Source organism: Notamacropus eugenii, chromosome 2 (genome assembly GCF_028372415.1).
Source record: "Notamacropus eugenii isolate mMacEug1 chromosome 2, mMacEug1.pri_v2, whole genome shotgun sequence".
Taxonomy (NCBI): Eukaryota; Metazoa; Chordata; class Mammalia; order Diprotodontia; family Macropodidae; genus Notamacropus; species Notamacropus eugenii.
Genome location: NC_092873.1, coordinates 414,051,874 through 414,077,614, shown reverse-complemented (window position 1 = coordinate 414,077,614; position 25,741 = coordinate 414,051,874). Strand labels below are relative to the sequence as shown.

Below are 25,741 nucleotides of genomic sequence, written 5' to 3'. Positions count from 1 at the left end.
AACCTTTCCTTTTTTACAAGTCTAACTCCATTTTCCATCTGCTGCTCAGTTTTTTCTATGGAATAATATGTCTTCCCCCCACTCTAAGCCAGGATAAATTGATCATCTGAAATCTCATCACCACAAAGAAAGACTCAAGTTTTGATGTTCTATATTTTCTCAACTCACCCTCTGTTGCCTCACCCTTCTGACTGGAGGGGTAGGGGGCAGGGCATTAAATGCCTCACAAAACCTTCTTTTATATAAGACTCACAACCTCCCTGGTATCTCTTATTTTCCATCGGCTGCTTGGCTTTCAATTCTATGGAACAATACCCTCCTCCACCAGGGTACTCCTTTGTGCCCTACCCCTTGGTTTATCAGTTTCCTTTGGTGTGTTATTATTGTCGGTTAGTTGTTTCAGTCTTGTTCAACTCTTCATCAACCCATTTGAGGTTTTCCTGGCAAAGATATTAGAGTGGTTTGCCATTTCTTTCTCCAGCTTATTTTACAGATGAGGAAACTGAGGAAAACAGGATTAGGCAACTTGCCCATGCTCAAACAGTTAGTTAAGTGTCTGAGGCAAGATTTGAACTCAGGAAGATGAGTTTCCCTGACTCCAGGCTTGACACTCTATCCACTGCATCACTTACCTGCCCTTTGATTTGTTGACTTTCCCTATTAGATTATAAATTTCTATAGGAAAATGCTAAAAGCAATTTCCCTGTTGAGAGGCTTTCCCAGGTTAAGTTAAGAGTTTATCTCACTTCCAGTCCAAGAGATCATTTGTTCTTCAATTTTTATATTTACTTTTTTCCAATTACATTCATTTAAAAAAAAAAACATTCATTTACATTCATTTAAAAACATTCATTTAAAAAAATATTGAATTCTAAATTCTGTCCCTTCTTCTCTCCATTCCCCTCTCCTTGAGAAGGCATGCAGTTTGATGCAAATTAGAGCTCATCTATTCTTGTGTATTTTTTCCCCCACTCCAGTCTATATACTTTTTCTAATTTCTGTTTACTGTTTACTTGTATACTGTTTGCTCATTATCTGGTATTTGTTGTTTTTTGTATATTGTGTTTGGTGGAAGGGAACTAAATTGACAAAAGTAAGCTGCTACCCTCCCATTCAGGTAAAGTGATGTTAATCTTGAACCCCAAAAGAATCATAACTGTAAGCTATGGGTTGTAGATATAATGCTAGCCCAATAATCCTGTTGGATATAGAAGAGTGAAAGAGAGATTGACCACAGATGTTCTGGATCCTTGCTGCCCCTACCTCCCTCAGCTGCTTGTAGTAAGTAATACAACCACAGCGCATTTCCTACTGCCCATAAGGGTTGAAATCACAATCCCCCTTGGAGCCAGATCAGATATATCTATCTATCCATGCCACATATGGGCAAGCTGTTTTATATTAGACAGTTCATGCACATTTATGAGCCAAAAATCAATGCTAACCATGGCTGATAATCTTTTAAGTAGTACAAATAATATATGTATATCAAGGAAAACAAAAACTATAGGTTTTTAAGTGAAACCAGACATAATGATGAACAAATGCCAACAACTGTTAAAACCCTTAAAAATGTTCATAAGTCTCTAGAAACACAACAAAAGTTTCCCTACTTATCTTTTTTAAAATTAATTTTATTTATTGTCAGTGTTCTACAATCACTACTATGTAACTTAGGTTATTATTTTCCCTCCCCCCTACTTTCCTCCTCCCTCCCCAATACAGCATACAATTTTATATAGGTGCTACACAAACATTCTTATTAAATACATTTTCACCATAGTCATGCTGTGTAGAAGAATTAAATTGAATGGGAGAAATCATATAACAAACCAAAATGTAATACATACACAAAAAAATTATCTGCTACATTCTGCGATTGAATTCCATAGTTTGTTCTTTGGATGTGGAAGGCATTTTGCCTTAGAAGACCATTGGGAATTTTTTTTAAGTCCTTGCATTGCTACGAAGTTCCAAGTCTACCAGAAAAAACTCTCATACGCTGTGGTAGTAGCTGTGCACAAAGCTCTCCTGGTTCTGCTCCTTTAGCTCAGCATGAGATCATACAAGTTTTTCCAGGCCTCTCTGAAGTCTTCCTGTTCATCATTTCTTATAGCACAATAGTATTCCATTACATTCATATACCAGAATTTATTCAGCCTTTCCTCAGTTGATGGGCATCCCCTTGATTTCCAGTTTTTGGCCACCACAAAGAGTGCTGCTATAAATATTTTTGTACATGTGGGACCCTTTCCCATTGTTATGATCTCTTGGGGATACAGTCCTAGAAGTGGTATTGCTGGGTCAAAGGGTATGCACATTTTTGTAGCCCTTTGGGTATAGCTCCAAATTGCTCTCCAGAATGGTTGGATCAGCTCACAGCTCCACCAACAATGTATTAGTGTTCCAACTCTCCCACATCTTCTCCAACATTTATCATCTTCCTGTTTTGTCATATTTGCCAATCTGATAGGTGTGATGTGGTATCTCAGAGCTGTTTTGATTTCCATCTCTCTAATCAAAAGTGATTTAGAGCATTTTTTCATATGACTATAGATAGCTTTAATTTCTTCCTCTGAAAACTGCCTGTTCATATCCTTTGACCATTTGGGGAATGACTTGTATTTTTGTACATTTGACTCAGTTCTCTATATATTCTAGAAATGAGGCCTTTATCACCAACATTAGCTGTAAAAATTCTTTCCCAGTTTTCTACATCCCTCCGAATTTTGGTTGCATTGGGTTTGTTGTGCAAAAACTTTTCAGTTTAATGTAATCAAAATTATCCATCTTGCACTTCATAATGCTTTCTATCTCTTCTTTAGTCAAAAATTCTTCCTTCTCCATAAATCTGATAAATACATTATTCCTTGCTCCATCAATGTGTCGATGGTATCAATTTTTATACCGAGATCATGTACCCATTTGGATTTTACTCTTGTGTACGGTGTCAGGCATTGGTCTATGCCTAGTTTTTGCCACACTTTTATCCAGTTTTCCCAGCAATTTTTGTTGAACAGTGAGTTCTTATCCCAGAAGTGGGATCCTTGGGTTTATTAAACAGTAGATTGCTATATTCATTGTCTACTGTGTCTTGAGTACCTAGCATATTCCACTTGTCTACCTCTGTTTCTTAGTCAGTACCAAGTGGTTTTGATAATTGCTACTTTATAATACAATTTGAGATCTGGTAGTGCTAGGTCACCTTCCCTAGCATTTCTTTTCATTAGTTCCCTTGATATTCTGAACCTTTTGTTCTTCCAGACAAATTTTGATACTATTTTTTCCAGCTCTAGAAAATAATTATCTGATAGTTTAATTTGTATGGCACTAAATAAGTAAATTAATTTAGGTAAAATTGTCATTTTTATTATATTGGCTTGGCCTACCCACAAGCAACTGATGTTTTACCACTTACTTAGATCTGACTTTATTTGTGAGAAGTGTCTTGTAGTTGTGTTCATATAGTCCCTGGGTTTGTTTTGGCAGGTAAACTCTCAAATATTTTATAGTGTCTACCCTAGTTTTAAATGGGATTTCTCTTTCTATCTCTTGCTGTTGGGCTTTGTTGCTAATATATAGAAATGAAGAAGATTTGTGTGGGTTTATTTTGTAACCTGCAACTTTGCCAAAGTTGTTTATTATTTCAAGTAGTTTTTTAATTTGATTCTCTGGCATTCTCTAAGTATATCATCATATCATCTGAAAAGAGTGATAACTTAGTTTCTCCTTTGCCTATTCTAATTCCTTCAATTTCTTTATCTTGTTTAATGCTATAGGTAACATTTATAGTAACATATTGAATAATAGTGATGATGATGGACATCCTTGTTTCACCCCTGATATTACTGGAAATGCATCTAGCTTTCCTCCATTGCATATAATGCTTGCTGAAGGTTTTAGGTAGATACTGCTTATTATTTTGTGGAAAATCCCCTTTATTCCTATGCTCTCCAATGTTTTTAATAGGAATGGGTGTTATATTTTGTCAAAAGCTTTTTCTGCATCTACTGAGATAATCATGTGGTTTCTGTTAGTTTTGTTGTTGATATGATTGATAATGATAATAGTTTTCCTAATATTGAACCAACCCTGCATTCTTGGTATGAATCCTACCTGATTATAATGTATTATTCTTGTGATAAGTTGCTGTATTCTTTTTTGCTAAAATCTTATTTAAACTTTTTGCATCAATATTCATTAGAGAAATTGGTCTATAATTTTCTTTCTCTGTTTTGTCTCTTCCTGGTTTAGGTATCAAAACCATATTTGTATCATAAAAAGAATTTGGGAGGACTCCTTCCCCAATTTTCAAAAATAGTCTATATAATATTGGAATTAACTGTTCTTTAAATGTTTGATAGAATTCACTTGTAAATCCATGTGGCCCTGGAGATTTTTTCCTAGGGAGTTCATTGACGGCTTGTTCAATTTCTTTTTCTGAGATGCGGTTGTTTAAGTATTCAACTTCCTCTTCTGTTAATCTGGGCAATTTATATTTTTTAAAATACTCATCCTTCTCATTTAGATTGTCTCCCTATTTATCTTTTAATTAAAATTATTTCCTCAATCATGAAATAGCATTCAAGATGAATTTTTTAAAAGGATCTTATTCAGTGTCATTATTTTTTGTTTTGTTTCGTTAGCAGCACTACAACATCATAACCTTATGGTTAAGACAAAACTCTTTCCTTATCCCTCACCTGTACCTAAATCCTTCCTTTTCTACTTCCATAATATCTTTCTAGACTTTGTTTTTAACTCCTTCAATAACCACTCTAGTTCAAGTCCTCTACTTTTGTCCTCTACATTATCGTAACAGGCTCTTAACTGGCATTCTTGCCCCTCTTCCCATCTTTTTCTCTATCTAACCTCTACAGCAATATTCATGGGATGATCCTAATGCATTGCTGTGATCATGGTATGTTTATACAAAAAGATCTTGTTAGGACTTTATTTCTTAGACTTCCTATTGCCTAAAAAATAAAGTATAGTCTGACTCTAGCAAAGCATCATAGAGTGAAACAGATAAATAAAACTAACTTGTAGAATGAGTAAATATATAGATGCTTACAAGCTACTTATATCATAAGAAAAGTTGATTTCTTTAAGGTTTTCTTTTAATTGTAGTTAGTTTTAACTAGTTAAAGTTTAAATAATTTAACTATCTAAATCATAAATCAAGATAGATCAATAGACTAGCACTTCTGTTTGATAATTATTTATTGACTGATCTAGAGCTGGAAAGGTGCATCACAATCTGGCTTCAACCCATCTATGCAGCCTTATTTCACACTACTACCTATAAGTAGTTTTCATGCAGTCTTCATGAAGAATACTGGACTGCTCTTTATTCTCCACTATCATTCTGTCCCTTATATCTCCATGCCTTGAAGATGTTGTCCCCCATGGCTGGAATGGATTCCCTGTCAAGCTTTCTTCATTTGTTGAAGTACTGCCCTTTCTTCAAGGTCCAATTCAGATGCTACCTTCTCCATAAGGCCTCTGACACCTCAGGTGAAAGGGATCTCTTCTGTCTCAAAATTCTCATAACACTTGGACTGGACCTTTCCTTTTGTACTTTGGGATCACAGCTCACAGATCTAGAAAGGATCTCAGATGTTATTTTTAGTTCAATCCCTTCATTTTAGATATGAGAAAACTGAAGCTGAGTGAGACTTTAGGTATTTGCCTTAGGGCACATAAGTAGTATAAGAGGTGAGATTTAAACCCTGTCCCTCTCACTCCAGGATTAATGCTCTTTCCACTATAGATACTTCCTCATTTCAGTCTTCCTTGTATTGTAATTATTTGGTTTTGGTCCTTTCCCTTATTAGATTTGTAAACTTCCTCAGACTAGGGCCTGTGGCCCATCTCTCTGTATCTTCAGTGTCTGCTACAGTGTTTTGCACATAAATGAATATTTAGACTGAATTATTTTCTACTATTTTCATTGTATGTGTACAGAGTTTCACTAATCCCCTCAAAAAAGCTACAATATGAGCTAAATAGACTTTTCTAGGCTATTCTAAGCACCATTTGTTTATAGGGAAAAATTAATTACAAGTTCTAATGAAATGACTTACATAATTTAGGGGTACAGATTATAAACTAGAGACTTCCTCTATCTAAAAGTTAAAGTTGCATTTCTGAAGATTTGCCAGACTTCCACCCTAAGTCAACAGTACACGTGTTCTTGGAACTACAGTGTCATAGGTTCTTGTTGAATATGTAAATACACAGTCGGTAACAAGCTATTTATTTGTATAAGCATAAAAAAAGAACATTACAGTACTGATTTCTTTAAGTTTCTTTTAGTTTTGTTTCAAAATGACCAATTCTGATGGCACATTTTACTAATATTATCCCCCCTCAAGATTCAGCATCATTAGAGCTAGTTATGGAAAACGTATCTAAGGGTGTAGGATTCACAGCTGGGAAGGGGCCTTAGAGATGACAAGGTCATCATAAAGTCACTTAACTCAATTCCCTCATTTTACAGATGAGGAAACTGAGATCGACTCAAAGTTTAAGTGACCTGCTCAAAGTTAAGACAATGCAAACCCAGGTTCTAGGTCTAAATGCAGACACATCACAGATGCCTCCTTTCTAGCATACATACATATCACATGTTATATGTGTATATATGTATATGTACATATAGACAGTATAATATATGTGTATAAATATGTATGTGTACATACACATACATGTATTTATATACACATACACACACCTTCCAAGTATAATGGAACTCTTCCTCTAGGGTCACTATCCATATGAGTATTATAATTTACTGCATAATCATGGTACCTTCTTTTTTTTCAGTTCAAAAATTGGTTTATAACCTTTCATCACTTAATGGTGAAATGGTGTAATGTTAATGAGATTTATGTTAAAGATCTTCCCCACTCATTAATAGGCCTCACCTGTAGCCTATTAAGGGAAGCTTGATTAGAGGAGGCTTGTTTTGTAGGAATGCCCACACTTTTTGTTAATTAATGAGGCACTGGATCACAAGGGCTGTGCCCTCTGCTCTGAAAAGTGTATATATACTCTGAGGTGAGGTTTTGCTTTGGGGGCTTAGAAGAAGGTTCATGTGCCAGATGAGACTCTGGGTAGCCCTGCCCCCACTCTTTTGAAAAAACAGATGTTGGTGCTTCTCTCTCTAGTAACTATGTATGCATGGTTAGACAGATCTGTCTGTTGATCTCTGATGTATGTATTGCTTATGGTCAGACAGTTAGAAGCCCCCGTCTGTTGGTCTTTATTTCTCTGCTTGTATTTTCTGTATTGGTGAATGTCATTAGATTGTTGACCCCTTGAAAGCTGCTTTCTTTTAGAAAAGCAGATCTAAGAACCTGCACAGCAGGCCCTCCTGTGTATGCTGGGGTGCTTGCTGCTACACATTGTATAATTCTGTTCTTCATTTACTTAAAAGGTAAACAGTAACAATATATCCACCAGTGGCATATAGATAGACATTTATCTCTCCTGCTGTGTGAGCCCTAGAATTCTCAGCACTCCTGTCAGTATTCAATTTTAATATAAATTCATGAGTATTCCATGCATCCTAATCTTGCACCAAAGACAGTGTAGTAATAAATGATTTTTTAAGAAATATCAGCACAAAAAAAAAAAAAACTTCATGTAATGGTTGTGCCCCACATTTTTGCAAAAAAAAAAAAAAATTGGCATAAAACCTGCAACCATTATGCAGTGAAATACGGTACTGTACATATACTATATTAACTCCACTACAAAATTACAGTAGATTAAGGCAAATTTAAATCAGAGATATCCATCTAATTTAGAGGTATTTGTGAGATTACTCAAAATTCTCTCATGACTCTAGACTTCTCTTGCTTTTAAAACTCCCCTTTTAGCAGGGAGGGTGCTCCATCCCCGGTCCCTTCTCGTTAGCCTGGCCCATCCCAGACCGTCCCAAACCCCTCTTCCCTTTGGTTATCCCATGTGACAAGACAGGATGCCCTGGGGGTGGGGGATTCAAAGTGAAAAGCGAGGAATTGCGGAGTTGTTTCCACGTCAAGAATAACAGCGGTCAGGACAAGGGGATGGCAGGAGGGAGGCCAAGATGGGTAATGGACCCGCGGAGGAGAGCAGGGGCGATCTGTGGCCGAGGGGTGCGGGATGCCGGCGGGCCCAGGGCCGCGGAGCAGAGGCGATCTGTGGCCGAGGGGTGCGGGATGCCGGCGGCAGCACGAACGGATAGGACGAGGGAGAGGTGACGGAACAAAGGCCGGGTGACGGGGTCTCCCCGGCATGTCCCCGCCCCTCTCGTAGGCCGCAGAGATGCAGCCCTCTCTCCGGTTCCTCCTCTCCTCTTCCCCCAGCCCTCCCTTCCCATCCTTCTCCATCCCCGGTGCGGCTGACGTGTCTGCCTGGCACTGCTCATGCTCTCCCTCCGCCCCAAACGCGGGTCCCAGCCTCGCCGCTCGCCCCCGCCTTCTCTTCTCTCCTCCCCGCCGCCCCGCCGCCTCGCCATCGCCGTCCCCCGCGCCCGGGGCCTCCCTCCGCCCCCCTCACCTCTCCAGTCCCAGTCCCAGTCCCAGACCCGCCAACATGGCTGCAGCGCCGCGCCTGCCCTTCTGTCTCCTGCTTCTCCTCTTTTCCTCCGGGCCGCGGCTGGGTCAGGCGAACCGAAGCGAGGACCGGCGTTTCGCGGAGCTGAAACGCTGCTCGGACGAGGAGTGCAGCAGTGAGTGGGCGCCGGGGCCCGCCGGGATGGGGGGAGGAGGAGAATTGGGCGGACACGCGGGGCTGCGGGGCTGGGGGGAGGACGAGCTGCCTGCTCCGGGGTCTGTGCCCGCGGGCTCTGGACAGCGGAGGCCAAGCTGGCGCTTGTAGGGGGCAGAAGAAAGTGCGCCCTTCCCCTCCCCCGGTCTTTCTGTTCTTGGGTCTGGGCGTCTCCGCAGCTCCGCCTCAGCCTGCCACCGCGGCACCCCAGCTCTCCGGCTTCTGCCACTTGTTGCAAGTTTTTGGCCCCCGAATCGAGAGAGGGGAGAGCAGAGATGGCCCCTCACCTTCGCTCCAACTGCTGGCATGGCCTCGGATCACCCCCTTCCAGCCTCCCCTCCCTTCGCCAAAGATGAAGAAACCTAACATCCAAGTCCTCTTTGGGTTTTGTCGGTGTTCAAAGCTCAGTGTTTATTCTTTAGCCGGGGAGAAAGTGCCTTCAGCCCTTCCACGGTTACAAAATCTCTCCTTTGCTCCATTTGTGGAACCAGATGGGTTGCTAGGTTTAAGGCAGTCTCGTGGGCTGCTTTTTCCGCCCTCTCCGAGTCTTACTGGAATTGTTTGCTAGTTGTATTTTGAAAAGTGTTTTGGGTTTCCGAAAGGGCTAATCCCAAATTACCTACACGTGCCAACACGTTACATTGTTGTTACCATCGGACATCCTTGAGCTCTGAATCTTGTCCTTGTGTGAAAAATCTTGTCTATCCAACAAGACGCAGGCAAGGTCCTATCTTTCACTCTGGAGACCAACTCTTGGCATAGCCCATTTAATAGGCAAGGAAGCTGAAGCAGTTAGTTAAAACTGGGTTTCTGATTTATTTAAGTCGTTTTGCCAGTTCTGAGGGAGGAGGTAGTCATGAGTAATTTTGAATAGTTAAAAAACAAAGAATCCATCAGTATTACAACCTGAAGTAACTTTACTTTCATCTACTTTTTTGTGAAAACTCCAAAATATTCCAGTATTTCTTGCCATTTGTGTTGTTGTTAGTTGTCTTTTGTCTGACAACTCTTGTAACAAATGGATTTGTAACTGGCTGACATAAGTGCCAGAAGACAAGTGATTTGGCCCTTATAATATGCAAGGATGAATAAGAAAATATTCTGAAAAGGCTAAGAAATCCATCATCCACTCTTCATATACAGGTACCTTTAAAAAAAAAAAAGTCCCATAACTTGAAATACAAGAATCATTGTATCTCCGGAAGAGGAATAAGCAGAATCAACATACAATTAGTTGTATGTTGACATTGTCAACAAATTGCTAAAAGTTAACCTAGGGACCACTTGCAATACATGAAAACTTCCAGCCTTTTCTGTTCTTTCAAGTGACTTTTTTGGAACAGATCTTAAAACAAGTTATTATATATACATGTCTCATTCCAAAGTATAGTTAGAAATTAATTTATGCAGAACTTTAGTCTATGCTTAGTAAAGGAATAGAGTGTTTACCACTGCTCTTCTTCTCCTTTTCCCTTAACCACTGTGTAAACATTTCTTGGCTCTTTTATATACTAGGGAAAAAAGTGTGTGCATTTTTAATTTTAGGCTTGGGATTTTTTTTTCTTTTTGTTCAGACCTCTGTAGAATAGGAAATATTCTGCAATTTATGGTCTTAAGGTTGCTTGGGACTCTAAGACCTTAAGGGCCTAGGGTCCTACAACCACTACCCCTAGAGATGGGATTTGAATCCAGGTCTTCTGATTCAGAATATTTTTCTCGCACTATATTATGCTGCAAATATAAGCATGTTTTTAACTGTATGTGCAATCTTGTGTATGCATACTAATGTGTATATGTGTACAGTTATATATAAATATACAACATATATACATGCACAAAACATACCTATACTTGTAGCATTGTATATGTATGTGCATTTATACATGTGCACATGCATAGCACATATTCATATGTACATATATGTGGGGGGTAACTAATAAAATATCAACTCAGATCTGAGTTCCTGCCTGATTTAAATCAGTGTTAGAGCAACAAGTCCTGTGTCTAATAATCTCTGTGACCTTAGGCAAGTCACAACCTTTCTGGGTCTCAGATTACATGTGCAAAATGAGAAGGGCTATCCTGAAAGGGTCCCTTCCAGCACCAAATCTATAGAATGCTCTGATCTTGTGTCTAAATTTTTCCTTAGTGTCTGCCAACAATGATTTTTTTTCATAATGCTGTTTTGGTGTCAGCTTCTCTATCTGCTTTATGTTCTTTGTGATCCCAATTGGGGTTTTCTTGGCAAAGATACTGGAGTGGTTTGCCATTTGCTTTTCCAGCTAATTTTACAGATGAGGAAACTGAGGAAAAACAGGGTTAAGTGACTTGCCCAGAGTCACACAGCTAGTAAGTACCTGAGGCCAGATTTGAGCTCAGGTCTTCTTGATTCTAGGCCTGGTACTCTATCCACTGTGCCACCTAGCTACTCCCTATCTGCTTTATGGGAGAAAGGAATTTTCTTTCCTTGTAAATTTTGATTAAATTAACTTAGTGTTTGATATATTTAAAACTGCTTATTTCGTGTAAAACTTTTGGTTTTAGGCGTTCTTTTTCTTATCTTATGATCAAAGCCATAGATTTTGGCAAAGACTTAGCACCTCAAAGGCATTCTTTCCAGATAATTTGCTAAGATACAAGGAGCACAGCTTTGCTGCAAATATAATCATCAATTTTTTTACTGCTGCATAGTAGGAATTTTGTCTATTTCTAGGTAGTGTGCCTTCTAATAGTTCGAGATAATTATCGCATGGGATTCAGGTCCTCTTCACAGCTCAGTTAACAATTCTTTGTATGACCTTGGGAAGTCATTTGACTTCTTTATACCTCAGTTTGTGAAATGAACATTTTTGAAAACATAAAATGGGAAAGTCTGGTGATTTAGGTAGGGTATTAGACAGGGAACTAAGAGGTACTGTCCAAATCACTTTAATTTTTCCAGGTTTCATTGCCATCCACCCACAGATTGGAATTAGGACTACCTGTTGTAAACTTGTCCACCCATCAAGAGTTGTTATGAATGTTAAAACAAAACAAAAAACACATCTTAAAAAAATTCAAAACCTCAAGTGCTGCTGAGAATCTTACTGAAGGTGACTACCTACAAGCAGCTGGAAAACAATTCATATTTACAAAGTGTTCTCAGATTCCCCATGGAATATGAATATAAATGGGAGAGTGAAGGACTCTTAGTGACACTTGGACCTTGCGTTTCTTCTTTACAGTGCTGATGTACCGGGGTAGAGCTCTGCAGGATTTCACAGGTCCAGACTGTCGCTTTGTCAATTTCAAAGAAGGGGAAGCTGTGTATGTCTATTACAAATTAGTAGGAAGATCACCTGAACTTTGGGCTGGAAGTGTAAGTAATATTTAGCATTTTTTCTTTTCTTCCTTTTTTATTACATTATACCATTGTCTTTCAGTAATTACATTTCTTCATGAGATTCTTGTTTTTGTTTCTGGCAAATACATAACACTGAGTTCAGGACTTTGTAAACCATGAATACCTTAAATATTCTAAGGTTGAGGTGACTAAAAACCTGCAGATAATCTCCTTATTGCCCTGAGAAATGACAAATTCCATGTACTTTAAGTTTGCCAGGAGTATCAAAACGTTCCTGTAAGATAAGAAGGGAAGCCTATTATAGTTTTTCGGGATGTGCAATAAATATTAAGTAGTTGATTCTTTATGTTTGCATTTTCTTTTGTAGTGGCTTAGCTAACATTTGTTTGTGAAAGGCCTAGAGGACCTGGAAACTCGTGGCACATAATTATCTGTGTTATTAATAGGTTGTGTCATTGGAGAACCTTCAGCATCATTAAAATGGGGGAAGGGAGAGGGAAAGAAGGAAAATTGGACTTCCATAATCTTTCTCCATCCTGTTTTTTTTCTTCTTGAAAGGACTTTTAATTGGATTTTGTTGTAATTAGCCCCCTTTCAGACATTTCTCCCCCTCTTCCACCATCACCCTTTCTTCTTTCTCTCCTCCTACCTCTTCTGAATGTTTTCTGCTAGGTTCTGTCCACAGCTACACATTTCACTAGTTACTAGTTTGTTTTAATTTGACTTGCCTAATCCATCAAATTGAATATGTATTTTTTAAAAATTGATTTGGGAAAATTATCAGGAAGAAATGTGCCTGACTGGAAGGAATGCTTATGATTTTTCTTAATTTCCATGTTTGTTTGTTTGTTTTTAAGTGTGGTAGGTTGAGAGCTTATTATTTTCTCCATACTGAACTACTCTTCAAAGAAAGGCATACTCCCTACTACTCTAAGGCTTGAGAAAAAAAACAAACGATAATAGGAAAAACACCTTCAGGAAGCAATAGGTATAATTTTAAGAAACAGGATTCTGGGTCTAGGATCTTAAGAAATCCTGTAGTCTAACTCCTAGCTTCTAGGGGGTAATCCATTTAAACTATCTGATATATATATAAAAATCTATTCTATGTAAGACTCACAAAGGAGGAAATAAATCCTTAAGGGTAATTGTTCCATAGTGTAGTGGCATTATGCTGGATTTGTAGTTAGAGGACTAGTTCCAATTCCATCTTATCCATGAGGCCTTTCTTGATTACTAACCCCAAGCTTATTTGGTGTTTTGTCATCTACTACCTTCTTGTGTAGTTATGTGTGTCCATATTCTGGCTAGATTAGAAATTTCCTGGAACGCAAGACATGTCTTAAATTCATATCTCCCTTACATAGTGATTTCAATACAAGAGATGTTCAATAAATATTTGTTAAATGATTAATTATTTGAATGCCATTTAGTGCATAATATTATACTAGGTCACTGAAGATTTGAAGAATATAGGTGCCTTTGACAAACTCTTAGTCTGTTTTCCTTCTCCATATGTTTTGACAAATGGCCTTTGGTGGTAGACTATGTAGCTGAGAGTTCACGTATGACAGTGCAGTAGAAAAGTGGGTACAAAGTATTCTATAGGTGGATTGTAGAAAAAGGGATTCAATGAAATCCAACAAGTAGTTTTTTGATAAGTTCCTTCTACCTTCTAGCACATGATTGAATGACATATTTCTAAGCTCTTTCTACCATGTGCTAGTTAGTTACTCTGAAGGATATAAAAGAAGTATAAGACATGATCTCTTGCCCTCAAAAGCATATAGCTATGCATGAAATAGTCAAAGAGAAATCCATGGTTAAGTGTCCAAATGAGTGCTACAGACAGGAAAGATTTTGGTATTTTAGGAGGTGAGAATGGAAATATCATTGTGAACTGAAATAGGTGGAGTAGATTTTGTGGAGAAAATTAACAACTCTCATGGAAAATCCTTTGGATGGAACTTTAGCTAAATATTCTGGCTTCTAAGTTTATAGACTTCATGACAACCACTAATTCCTTGTATGACCTCAAGCAAATAACTTCACATCTCTAGACTCCAATTTCTTCATCTGTAAAATTAGGGAGATAGGGCTAGATATTCACTAAGTTTGCCATCTCTAAATCTAATGGTCTTGTGATTCCTATCTTCTTTCTATCCATAGAGGGAAACCAGCATGAGCTTCTACCATTGCAATAAACTATGGTTCTCTGACTAACTCACCACCTGAATGTTTTTATTAAAAACCAAAATATTTTTTTTCTCTTAAGTTTTCATTTTATACATATAGATTCACCAAAGTCTGTATATGTAGGAGCCATGATACTGTTTGCAGGAACCTACACTTTGTTTGCTAGATTCTTTTCAAGAAAGACTGGTTCCTCACTCAATAACATGTCAGGCTGCTCTCCTGCCTGTTCTATTATACCTCTTTCACTCTCAGAATTAGTTACTAACCCACTCTTTTACTGCTTAACATTTTATAGGGTATCCTGAAAGAGCTGTGCCTGTTTGTCTAGAATTTGGCTTATAATAGGCTTAGTAAGCTTTTTTAAGGAAAACTATTTCTAGTACAGCTTTAGAAAGGAAAAAAAAGTTGCCATAGAGAAAAATTCAGAGTGTGACACCTGTAAACTTAGTAGTTGCACATTCACTAAATCCCTCGCTTTTATCCTAACAGTAGCTTATGCTTGATTCTAGTGCCTTCCCTCTGTTGATTATCTATGTTTTATCCTGTCTAGAGCTTGTTTGTGTACATAGTTGTTTACATGTTTTCTCCCCTGTTGGATTGTGACTTCCTTGAGAGCACGGACTATCCTTTGACTTTCTTTGTATCCCTTGCATTAGCACAGTGCCTGGCACGTAATAAGCACTGAATAAATGTTTCTTGACTGACTGACTTAAGCATGATTTTTTCCTATTGTAGCAAAATTATGCATTCTTTCTCTAATTCCATTTGGTGTTCTGGAGAAAGGTGATAGCACCCAATGTGTAAATATGGGGCTTGCTATTGTGCATACTTATGCTTTAATATGGTAAATATTAAATATTCTCTTGAAGAACCTTTTCCTTTCTAGTAATACTTCCTGCTTTCCTTAGTTTTCTCGTTATTACTAAAGCTTGTTACCTAGACAAGTGAAATTTGTTTTTCCTTATGTTACAGAGGTATAAAACTGAAAGGTATCATACAGATCTATCCAGTCTTTCTCTTTGGCAGATTACCTCTCTTGGCTTTAGTTTCCTTAAGCGATTTTCCAAGGGTATGTGTTAGTAGAAAAACTGGAATTTGTCTTAATTTCTAGTTCTGAGCTCTTTCCATTACTGTATAGTAATTCTTTCAGAAAATGTAGGTTCTTTTAAAAACTTTTAGAATGATGCTTGGGTCTTCATGTTTTTTTAACTATTCTGGAACCTTTTGGAGGAGCATATGTTAGGAACTCTGACTTTTATGGTGTATCTGCCAGTCTTTTATTGTACTATCTAATCTTCATAACAGCATTCCAGTAGTAATGTTGACTTTTAGACAGTTGTCAGATATTACGAATGAGATTATTACTGTGGAATATTTAACTAATTGATGATGACTTTATTTCCTGTGTGTGCATGTATGTGGGTGTATGTACATACATATATGTATATGTGTGTGTATGTGTGTGCATACATATACACATATCCTTCTTTGGTATCTATGTAGTGAACTACTTTTGATATAGCTACTAAAAGATACTTATATGTTTATGGAAAGGACATATGACAGTTTTTGTAACTACTACAAGTTTGCTATTTTTTTCTCTGCAATGCATTTTGATATTTCCTCATTTTGTTCATTCTTTTGGACAGGTTGGAAGTGTTTTTGGATACTTTCCAAAGGATTTAATTGAAGTAAATCATCAGTATTCTGAAGAGGAACTAGAACTGCCAACAGATGTAAGTAGTGAGTTTTTTTGTTGTTCTTAATTTATAATTATTTAAGTAGACTACCTATTTCTGCTAAGTGGGTTTTAAAAGACTGTGGTAGCTATTTTCAGCTTGAAAGTAAGTAGTCTTTGCATCAAATTTTAATTTGTGCCAGGGCATGTTTTTAAATAGAGAATTTTAAAGACCTTGTGACATAAGGTATACTCTTTGAAATATAAAAGATTTTCAGGCAGCTGGATAGCCTACGGATTTTTTCCTTTACATATGAAATTTCAGTTTAATTCAACAAGCATATATTGTTTTTCTAGGTGTCAGGTACTTTGCTAGATATTGAGGATACAAAAACAAAGTACAAATAGTACCTTTCCTCAAGGGTCTTAATTCTACTGAAGAAAAATTTGCATATAAAACTTCAAGAATGAAGTATTTTTTGCTGTTTATTAACCTTCAGGCATATGTCAACCCATTTTTTTTTTTTTGGACACAGGGGAGGCAATCAGGGTTAAGTGACTTGCTCAGGGTCTTGCAGCTTTTCGAGTCAGATTTGAAGGCCAGCTTTGAACTCATATCCTCCTGACTACAGGGCCAGTGCTCTATCACCTGTACCATCTAGCTGCCCTTGTAAACCCGTTTTTGCAAGTAAATTGATAGATTGGTTTATTAAAAATTATTTTTATCTTGTACACTCTTCCCTTCTCTGACACTGTGACTACAGTAGCATGGGCCTTTATCACTTCATAGCTAGACTGTTATAACAGCCTTCAGATTAGTTTCCTTGCCTTCTCCACTCTAATTCATCCTCCCTTCCCCTGTCAAATGAATCTCCCTAAAGTCTGATCATGTCAGTAAACGCCCTGTTCAGTAAGCTCCAGACTTGCTGTCTGTCACCTCTAGGAACAGATATAAAATCTTGTTTTTAAATCCTTCATACCCTGGTCTCTTTCTGCTTTTCCAGTCTTTTTATGCTTTACTCTTCTTCTCTGTGTACTCTGCAATCCTGTGATGTTGGAACTCCTGGATATTTTTGCAGAAGATACTCCATCTCTATGCCCTGTGCACTTTCACTGATTGTCCCTCAGTACCTGGAATTCTCTTTCTCCTCATCTCTGCTTCCTGGTATCCCTGGTTTCCTTGAAGTCTCAGTCAAAGTCCCACTCTTTGCAAGTAGCCTCTCTTGTCCTCCTTAAACTTAGGGTCTTCCCTTTGATGCTATCCACAATGTATCCTCTATATACTTGATTTGTATGTAGTTTGCATATTTTCTCTTCCATTAGACTGAGCTGCTTGATGACAAGGACTCTCTTTTGCCTTTCTTTGGATCTCTATTACTTAGCGTAGTGTCTGGCACATAGTAGGTGCTTAATTAATGCTCATTTTCTTAAATTGGATGTTAAATAATATGCACTCAAATGGTATTTCAAAATTTAGTTAATTTGATATTAAAATGAAGCATGTTCTCTGAGTTAATTATTTTCCCTCCCATGTGAGCTAGCAAGTTGGATCTCTAAGAGCCAGAGAACACCTTACTAGCTCCAACTGCTCTGCAACCTATCATGATTGTCAGTGGATTTCAATTTGTAAGCCAAATGTAATGAGCTTTTAGAAAGGGGTATTTATTTACTGAGGTGGTATATAGAACTGCCATGTTATAAGAATAGTTGCCACCAAACTATTTTCTCTTTTCAAAAGTCTGTGGCATACTGTTCTGTGAGTACAGAGTCAAAGGGAAGCTAGCTCAGACAGAGAAAAAGGGATTTTTGGAGAGCTTTGAATCTGTGTCTCGTCTGTCCGTGGCTCCTAATAGACACATTTAAGTCTGTCTATTTGGAACTGCTGCTAGGACAGTATTGGGAAAATGGGAAGTCCTTGAGACCCTGAAGTTTGAGGTTCGCTTTTATAAGATTTTGAGTTCTATTTTTTCTCCCCTCCCTCCACTCCCTCTTCCCTAAGACAGCATGCAATCTGATATGGTCTATACATGTAAGATCATATGAAACATATTTCCATTAAACATATGAGAGAGTGGGAAGAGACTTGATACCAAGTCCTACACTTTTACTTCTCTGCCACAAATCAATTCCTTCTTAGGTGTTTAGGAGGTAGCAATGTGGATGAGGGCTTTGAGCTTTTTTCATCCTCTTATTTTTCCAATATTGAGAGTTTTTAAATTGACCTTATTGTAACAACTGCTGCACTTTGAATTGCATGACAGTTCTATATTTAATGTGATACAGGCAGTCTGTAGGTCACAGAAACATGACTTGGGCAGACTGCACTCTGTTCTGTCAAGTAGTTTAGGCTTCTTAGAGTATTAATAGAATGGCTAAAATGCTTTCATTTGCAGTGAAAAGAAGAACTGATCCAGCATTTTTTCTTACACACACGACCAATTAGTCCAATTGTTAATTGAAGCCATTAGCTCTGCAACATCAAAATAAAGATCCTTCAGTTTAACTCAGCATAGACTTCTATGCTTGTGGACTTGAGTGCAAAGGGGAGAACTTAGAAAATAAGTTGGCCAACTGGGTTCATTAGTAAGGATTTGAGAGAGGACAAAGACACTTATAAACTAACCAGATTCATCTTGCCTATGTACATCATAAATGCTTCCTTTGAGAGGCTCACTTGGAGCCACCCATACCCCTTCTTTTACTGAGAAAAGGAAATTGAGATACAGCCTGGGCCTCATGAAGCAGTCACAAAAAAGACTTTCTTTGAGAAAGGAAATGTATTAATTATATTTTAATGTATAGGAAGCAAGCCATTACTGGCATGGGAGTCTGAATCAGTTGTCTGATCTGAATCACCAGCTTGTTAGAGCCAAGATTAAATTTAATACAAAGCTAAAAGAAAGAATAAAAATAAGAAAAAGGGTAAGGCATTTTAAAACTAATAAAAGTAATTGAAATTTTCTTTTAAATGTACAATTCATTCAAATCCAATACTTACTCAGCTTTTTATTTAGTTATGGGTAGCAATAGCATAGATAAAACAAATTCCACAAATAGACATAAAAATTCATTTAAAATGAATATAAATGACTCCAGGTTACTTTAGGGTATATCCCTCAACAAATCTCATTTTCTAATTCTTATTGATATAATTAAGTAGGAAAGAACTGACATGATTCACTGTTTCTTTTTACTTTAAATTTCCTATGTAGCCTGCAGCTCAATAAAAGATCCTGTAAGTGAACAGTATTATCTTTACTAACCCAGGGAAAATAAGAACTAGAATGACAGATTGTTTTAATTTCTAGTATGAAGTGGAAGATATGCAAGCATATTTCAGAAGACAAGTTGATAGGAAAGTTAGTTTCTCAGCTTCTCCTGAGTCAGAGCTTCCTGAAGTAGTTAGCTGATTTTATTTGAAGGGAATTCCTAGCCATCAGATGCAACTGTTTGTTAAATATAAGTACAAAATTCATTCAAAAATAAACTATTGAAATCTAAGAGAATTCCCAAAGACTTATGATGGCAAATGCTATCCACATCCAGAGAAAGAACTGTGGAGTCTGAATACAGATTGAAGTACAGTACACTATTTCTCTTTATTTGTTGTAATTTTTGGTGTTTTCTTTTTCATGGTTTTTCCCTTTTGCTTCTTCTTTCACAACATGACTAACGTGGAAATATGTTTAATATGATCTTACATGTATAGTCCATATCAGATTGCATGCTGTCCTAGGGAGGAGGAAGTGGAGGGAGGGGGGAAAATAAAACTCAAAATCTTATAAGAGCAAATGTGGAAAACTAAAAATAAATTCATTTTAAAAATAAATTATTGATAAGCCACTTAATATATATAACCAAGAGTTGACTATATTATAGGACTCAGGTTGACATAATAACATTTTTCTTTCAGGAAACAGATTTTGTTTGTTTTGATGGAGGAATGGATAATTTTGACAACTATGATGTTGAAGATCTTTTAGGATTTTTGGGAGAAACTATGAAAGGCAAAGGGGAAGATGAATTGAATACTTCAGAAACTGAAAGCTCTGAGAAACCTACAGAAGAAATGGAGGAGGAGAATCCTAAGAGGGTGAATATTGAAGAACCTCTTGAAGTATCCAAGGATGGCATTGATGAGCCTGAAACAGCAGTGGACAGCAAAGTTCTTGTAAATTCAGAAGAAAACAGCTTACTTTCTGAAAACGCTAAAAATCTAGAGGAAGAATTTGAAACACAGAGGGCTCCGGTCCATGTAAATAGTCATGCAGATAATCCTCAGGGAAACCAACCCTCTCTTGAGCCCTTAGAAGAAGTGCTGCAAGACAAATTAAAAGTTCCAGAGAGTGAGAATGCCAAAAACAGTAATATTTCTCAGCTTTCTAAGGACTGGGAGGAGATTGATGCCTATAAACTTTTGAAGAAGGAAATTAATTTGGATTTGAAAACAAAATTTGGCTCAACTGCTGATGCACTTGTATCTGACGATGAAACAACTAGGCTTGTTACTTCATTAGAAGATGAGTTTGATGAGGAATTGGACACTGATGATTCCAGACTTGAGGAAGAGGACAGAGATAACTTTGATGAACCACCATTACTAACTTTTACAGATGGAGAAGATGGGAAAATGCTAGGGAAGACAGTAGTGGAGAAATATTCAGTGGGTGAAAATCTATATACTGAAGGAGATGATGAAATAGTTCAGCCTAGGACTGGTGGAAAGAGTGATAAAAATATACTAAAAACCTTAGGAGATACTATTTTCTCTATTGTTGGTGGAGGTGAAGAAGAAAGAGATGCCACAGATCTGGATGTTTCTGATTTAGATGAAGAAAAGGTAGAGGATAATGAAAAAGCCCTAACTAGTAAATGGGAAGAAGATAGCACTCTTTTGTCTTCAGAAGTGCCTGTAACAAATCATGACAAAAGCCTAGAAGATACCCTTGAAATTGGCACAGTGACTGAAATTAAGGAAAAAAGTGAGAGGATACAGTCATCTAAGGAAGAATTCATGAAGAATGGAATGGAATTAGGAGGTGAGGACATTTCTGTAAAAAATCCTACTCATGAAATTGGCCTTAAAAGTAATAATCCTCCTGAAATAAGAGAAGATGCTTTAAAATCACCACCTGCTGATGTGGAAGGTGACCTGAAAGGAACCATTATTCACCAGATCACAAAAGGGGAGCTCCATGAAGACAAGTCTGGAGAGAACGTTTTAGATGACAACTTAGAGAATGATCTTATACATAAAACTCTCTGGAAGAAAATGAAAGAGAAAAATACTGAACAGAAATCTATAAATATTAAACCATTGTTAGAAGATGAACAACAAAATGCATCCAAAGGAAATGTGGATATGATAGATATTTCAGAAAATGAACCAGAGCAGGAAAAGTTTCCATTGAAGATGCAAGGAAAGGAATCCACACATCCAGCTGTGCTTAAAATTCAAAATCAATTCAACATTTCTTCTGTAGATCAAAATGATTCACCAAGAGAAAAGGTGGAGGAGAATCTTATGTTGGTAGAAAATTTACTAGGCCAGCAGGAAAAAGATATGGAAACTGAGATTAGCAAACAGGTAGATGAAAAGACCGGGCATTCTGAAAGAGAGATTCAAGAACAATTTTCCAAAGATGAAAGCAAAGAAATGGAGAGCACACAAAGTAAGGACAAAGATATTCCTAAGGATGTAGAATCAAATAATTCCAAAGAAAATGTGGGCCAACCTCCCCTTGTCATAGAGACAACAGAATTCCAGACAGAAAAGGCAGAAGCTGAAGGTGATGACTTCTACACAAATGAGGACTTGTTAGAAGATGAAAACGCTATAAGTGCTGCTGCTAGTGGCCAGAGTAGTAAGATAAATGTTGATGTGCAAATGAGAGAAAAAGCCACTTCAGGAGTCACTAATCTGATTCATGCCATGGAAGACACTAAAGAGAAAACAAGTATGACTTTGGAAGCTGAGGGAATAGATAGTAGCTTGCAAGGGTCAGGCAAGACTATGGCCAAAGGGGTAACTATGAACGTTGGAGAATCTGTTAAAATAGCTCTAGGGCAGCAAGGAAAGAATCCACTTGAGAAAGATGAAAAACCCACATCCTCTGCAGTTAGTGAGTCTTTTGGCAAGGATGAAAATCAGGCTCAAGATTTAGTTGAAGAGACTAACTACTTTGAAAAAGAAAATGGTCTGAAAAACAAAAAAGACTTCAGTTCCACAGAAAGGTCTTGGCCAGATGATTTCTCCCAAGAGGACTTTGAACATTCACAGAATTTCACTGATACAGAAAGCCAAACAAATCAGCAATCTGATTCTACAGAGCTTGAAGACAAGTTGGTGTATAAAAAATCTGTAAAGTCAGAATATAGTGACACAATAAAGCAGCTGCCTATCATTAAGGGCTTTCTCGATGGAAAAAGAGTAGAAAGATTAGAAAAATACCTTGGATCCGAGAATGTCCTGCTGATGGAATCCACATTCCATGACATGGAAAGTAAGTTGCAGCTTGCTCAAAAGGAGAGCCTGGCATATAATATGGAAAAAGCACTGGACGATGTCTTTCGCTCTTCAGAATCAGACATCCTTGAGATGGTGGAGAGAATGTTAGATTCAAGAGTGGCAGAAAACAAGGAGCTGGGCATGAAGGAGATAGACATGTTTGATGAGGAAGCTGCTCTGCTGGATGATATTCAGGACCTGATCTATTTTGTCAGATACACACACCCTTCCGTAGAGGAGAGTGCTCCACTGGCAGCTTCTGGGCCTCCAGAAGACGCTTCTAAGGTGCCGCTTGCAGGTAAAATACAAATCTGTTGTCTTCTTGAGTTACACTGGTGGCTAAGGGTGGTCATGTCCTTTCTAGAATCCAGTGCAAAGTATATTTTTCTGTGCTACCTATATGAGACTAGCCTGGTCTGGTTAGGAACAGTGCATGACATTTCAATATTCTGACAATAGCTGTCCATTTCCCTCTCCTTGACGTTAAATTCCTTTCCCACTCAGGAAAACCAACTCTCTCTTGAGCATTTGGGTGGCAGTTGGGGGTATTATTATTATTTAGAAATAAATTTTATTGATGGCTTTTGTTTGTAACCAGTCATCTCTAAATATACCAACCTCATACTTCCAAACTGAACCCTCTATTATGGCAACAACAAAAACAGTTAAACAAAACAAACAGAAACCTTGACCATTTCTGTCAGCATATGCAACCTTCTGCCCTAGGTGGCCTCCATTACTCTGCCAAAGGAGGGAAGCATATTTTATTCACATGGTTATTATTAGTGATGATAGCTCATAGTTTATATAGCACTTTAAGTTTTAGCACATTTCTCACAACAAAAGTAGTGCAGATATTCTCATTTAACAGATTGGAAACTGAGGCTGATAAACTCTCGGGCATCCCTGAGCCTATGTTTCTTCATTTTTTATGAGGAGAGTGCTGGGTGCCCTCAGAGGCTCCTCCAGCTCTCCATCTTTAAGCCTTCAAGATTTAGGATACTAAGTAATTTGCCTAAGGTCACAAGCTAATAGATATCAAAGCTAGGACTCAAACTTTGGCTCTACTGACTTGAAATTCACTGCTTTTTCCCGTTATACCACACTACGTCTCTAGCATGGTATTATTGTTCTCAGTAGTAAGGTAACTGAGTTACTGAGGATATGATAAATATTATATCCTCCAAAAATACTTTGGAATAAAAGTTTCTGTTTAAAGATAATTATTCAGTTCAACTACTTTATTACCTGTTGGGTCATAAGGAATAGATATATCAGAAAATTACTGAAATTCACTGTCATTCTCCCTTCCCTTCCCCCCACCTTCATATTAATTTCAACTCATTGTTTTGCCTCTTTTCTTAACAAATTGCATATTTGTATTAAATAGTTAAATGTACTGGTTTGGTTTATCATGCTCATCTTTGGGCATTGGTTATGCCTTCAACAATTTCTTCAAGTTACTCTTAATCCACCAAATTTTTAGGAGACAATGCCTTCAATAATGTCTTCAGGTTATTCTTAATCCACTAAGTTTTTAGGAGAGGTAACAATTTTGGGGGGCAAGGCAGTGAGAGTTAAGTGACTTGCTCAAGGTCACAGAATTCTAGTAAGTGTCAAGTGTTTGAAGTCAAATTTGAACCCAGTCAGGTCCTCCTGACTTCAGAGCCGGTGGTCATCCACTATGCCACCTAGCTGCCCCAAGTCAACAGTTTTCTAAAAACACTTCTGTGAGCACAGGAATAAGTTATTAAGCATTCTGAATGCTTAGAACAAAGCGGAGAAATGTATCAAAGTTCCAAAGACAAAATTATATGTATGTTCTGGGAGATACTGAGAAATCCATATGTTCAAATATATGATTAATCTCAGTCCTAACTTTCCCAGGAAGAAATTTATTACCCATATAGTAGCATAAATAATAAATTAGTATATTTGAGGGTAGAGTAACATAACTACAAATATTTAATTTTAACAGATAAGTAACAAGGTTATGTAAATTTATAAGATATTTGGAACCATATGCTATGGCTTTCTAAGTAACAGCATAAATATGGATATTTTAGTATTTCCTGTAGACCAAAAAACAGAACTCAAAGGAGACCAGAGAAGAAAATTTGCAGTGAATGAAGGGGATACATTGGCACCAGAGGAAAACAAGAGGCCACCAGAGAATATAGAAATCAAAGTTCATAAAGTGGAAATACCCGGGGAGGATATGGACATCTTAGAAGAGGATGATCTTTTGGATTCAGGAGATGTTAGAGATGTCAGTGACTCAAAAGATGGACTACTGGTTAAAGGGTCCTCACCAGACCAAAGTACTCGGGAAGATTTGGCTAGAGGTAAAACTTGCTCATTTTTATTTTAAAAGTACTAACTTTTCTTCAGAAAATATCCCATGTACATCACAGACAAGATTTTCTTGGTGAATGTAGTAAGATGGTTTTGTTGTCAAAGGGAGATAAAATTCAGTGAATATGTTTTACATGTTTATAAGGAATGTGAGAGAGAAACTATTATTCATGGCACAATTTAAGACAGTTTCATATTTAAAAAAAACTGAACTAAAATGAGACTTGATTAAGTTCTAAAATTAGAACTTGATTATTGGTTAATCCTTTGGCTATAAACAACCCATAAAACATATAAAAATACAAAATACCCATCACTCCTCTGTGGCCTTCTGCATTTGCAGTAATGGTGATAGTGATAAAAGGGAGCAGAGGTTGCAAAGAATCACATGTTGTTTTTTAATATCTATAGACATTAATGTATATGTAGGTTACTTGAAAGGTAAGAGTTTTGTCCTGTGACTAAGTAGACTTACTGCTGGAGGTACTGGGTCATACATTCTCTCCATAAATGAAACCAGAAGACAAAAAGTCAACATGAAATGGTTCACAGATTTCACTTGGAAGAGGCAAATAGAGAAGCTGGCATAATTGTCAGCAAATTTCTGATTAATTTTTTGTGGGAATATTTGTGATAGAAGCATTTGTAAAAAGGCTATCATAAAGATAATTTTGGCCTATCGGCCAAATGGAGTTTTAGACTATAAAAGAGGATAAATTTTGTTATGAAGGGTCTTCAAATTAATTTAGTATATCCTTTAATACTCAGTGACTTTAATGTCAGTAGAAAATGTTGTAAAATATGGCTCAGGAATAAGAAATGTAAGAGGTCATAGGCTTATATCTACTACACAGAAGCCCTTCATCTATGTATAATGAATATTTCCTCCAAGAAGAGAGTTGGG

At 37.4% G+C, this 25,741-nt stretch overlaps 1 protein-coding gene across 4 annotated transcripts in view; it reads left to right on the top strand.

The window, feature by feature from the left end:
- The first annotated feature begins 8,290 nt into the window (after positions 1-8,290).
- The window catches only part of MIA3 (MIA SH3 domain ER export factor 3), a 66,915-nt gene continuing 49,464 nt past the window's right edge, over positions 8,291-25,741 (top strand). For all 4 annotated transcript variants that reach the window (XM_072647763.1, XM_072647761.1, XM_072647762.1 and 1 more), the window contains exons 1-5: positions 8,291-8,719; positions 11,982-12,115; positions 15,946-16,032; positions 19,888-22,780; positions 24,549-24,827. In XM_072647763.1, coding sequence (XP_072503864.1) covers positions 8,314-8,719; positions 11,982-12,115; positions 15,946-16,032; positions 19,888-22,780; positions 24,549-24,827 — 3,799 coding nt within the window. In that variant the 5' untranslated portion in view covers positions 8,291-8,313. The remainder of the gene's footprint in view (positions 8,720-11,981; positions 12,116-15,945; positions 16,033-19,887; positions 22,781-24,548; positions 24,828-25,741) is intronic.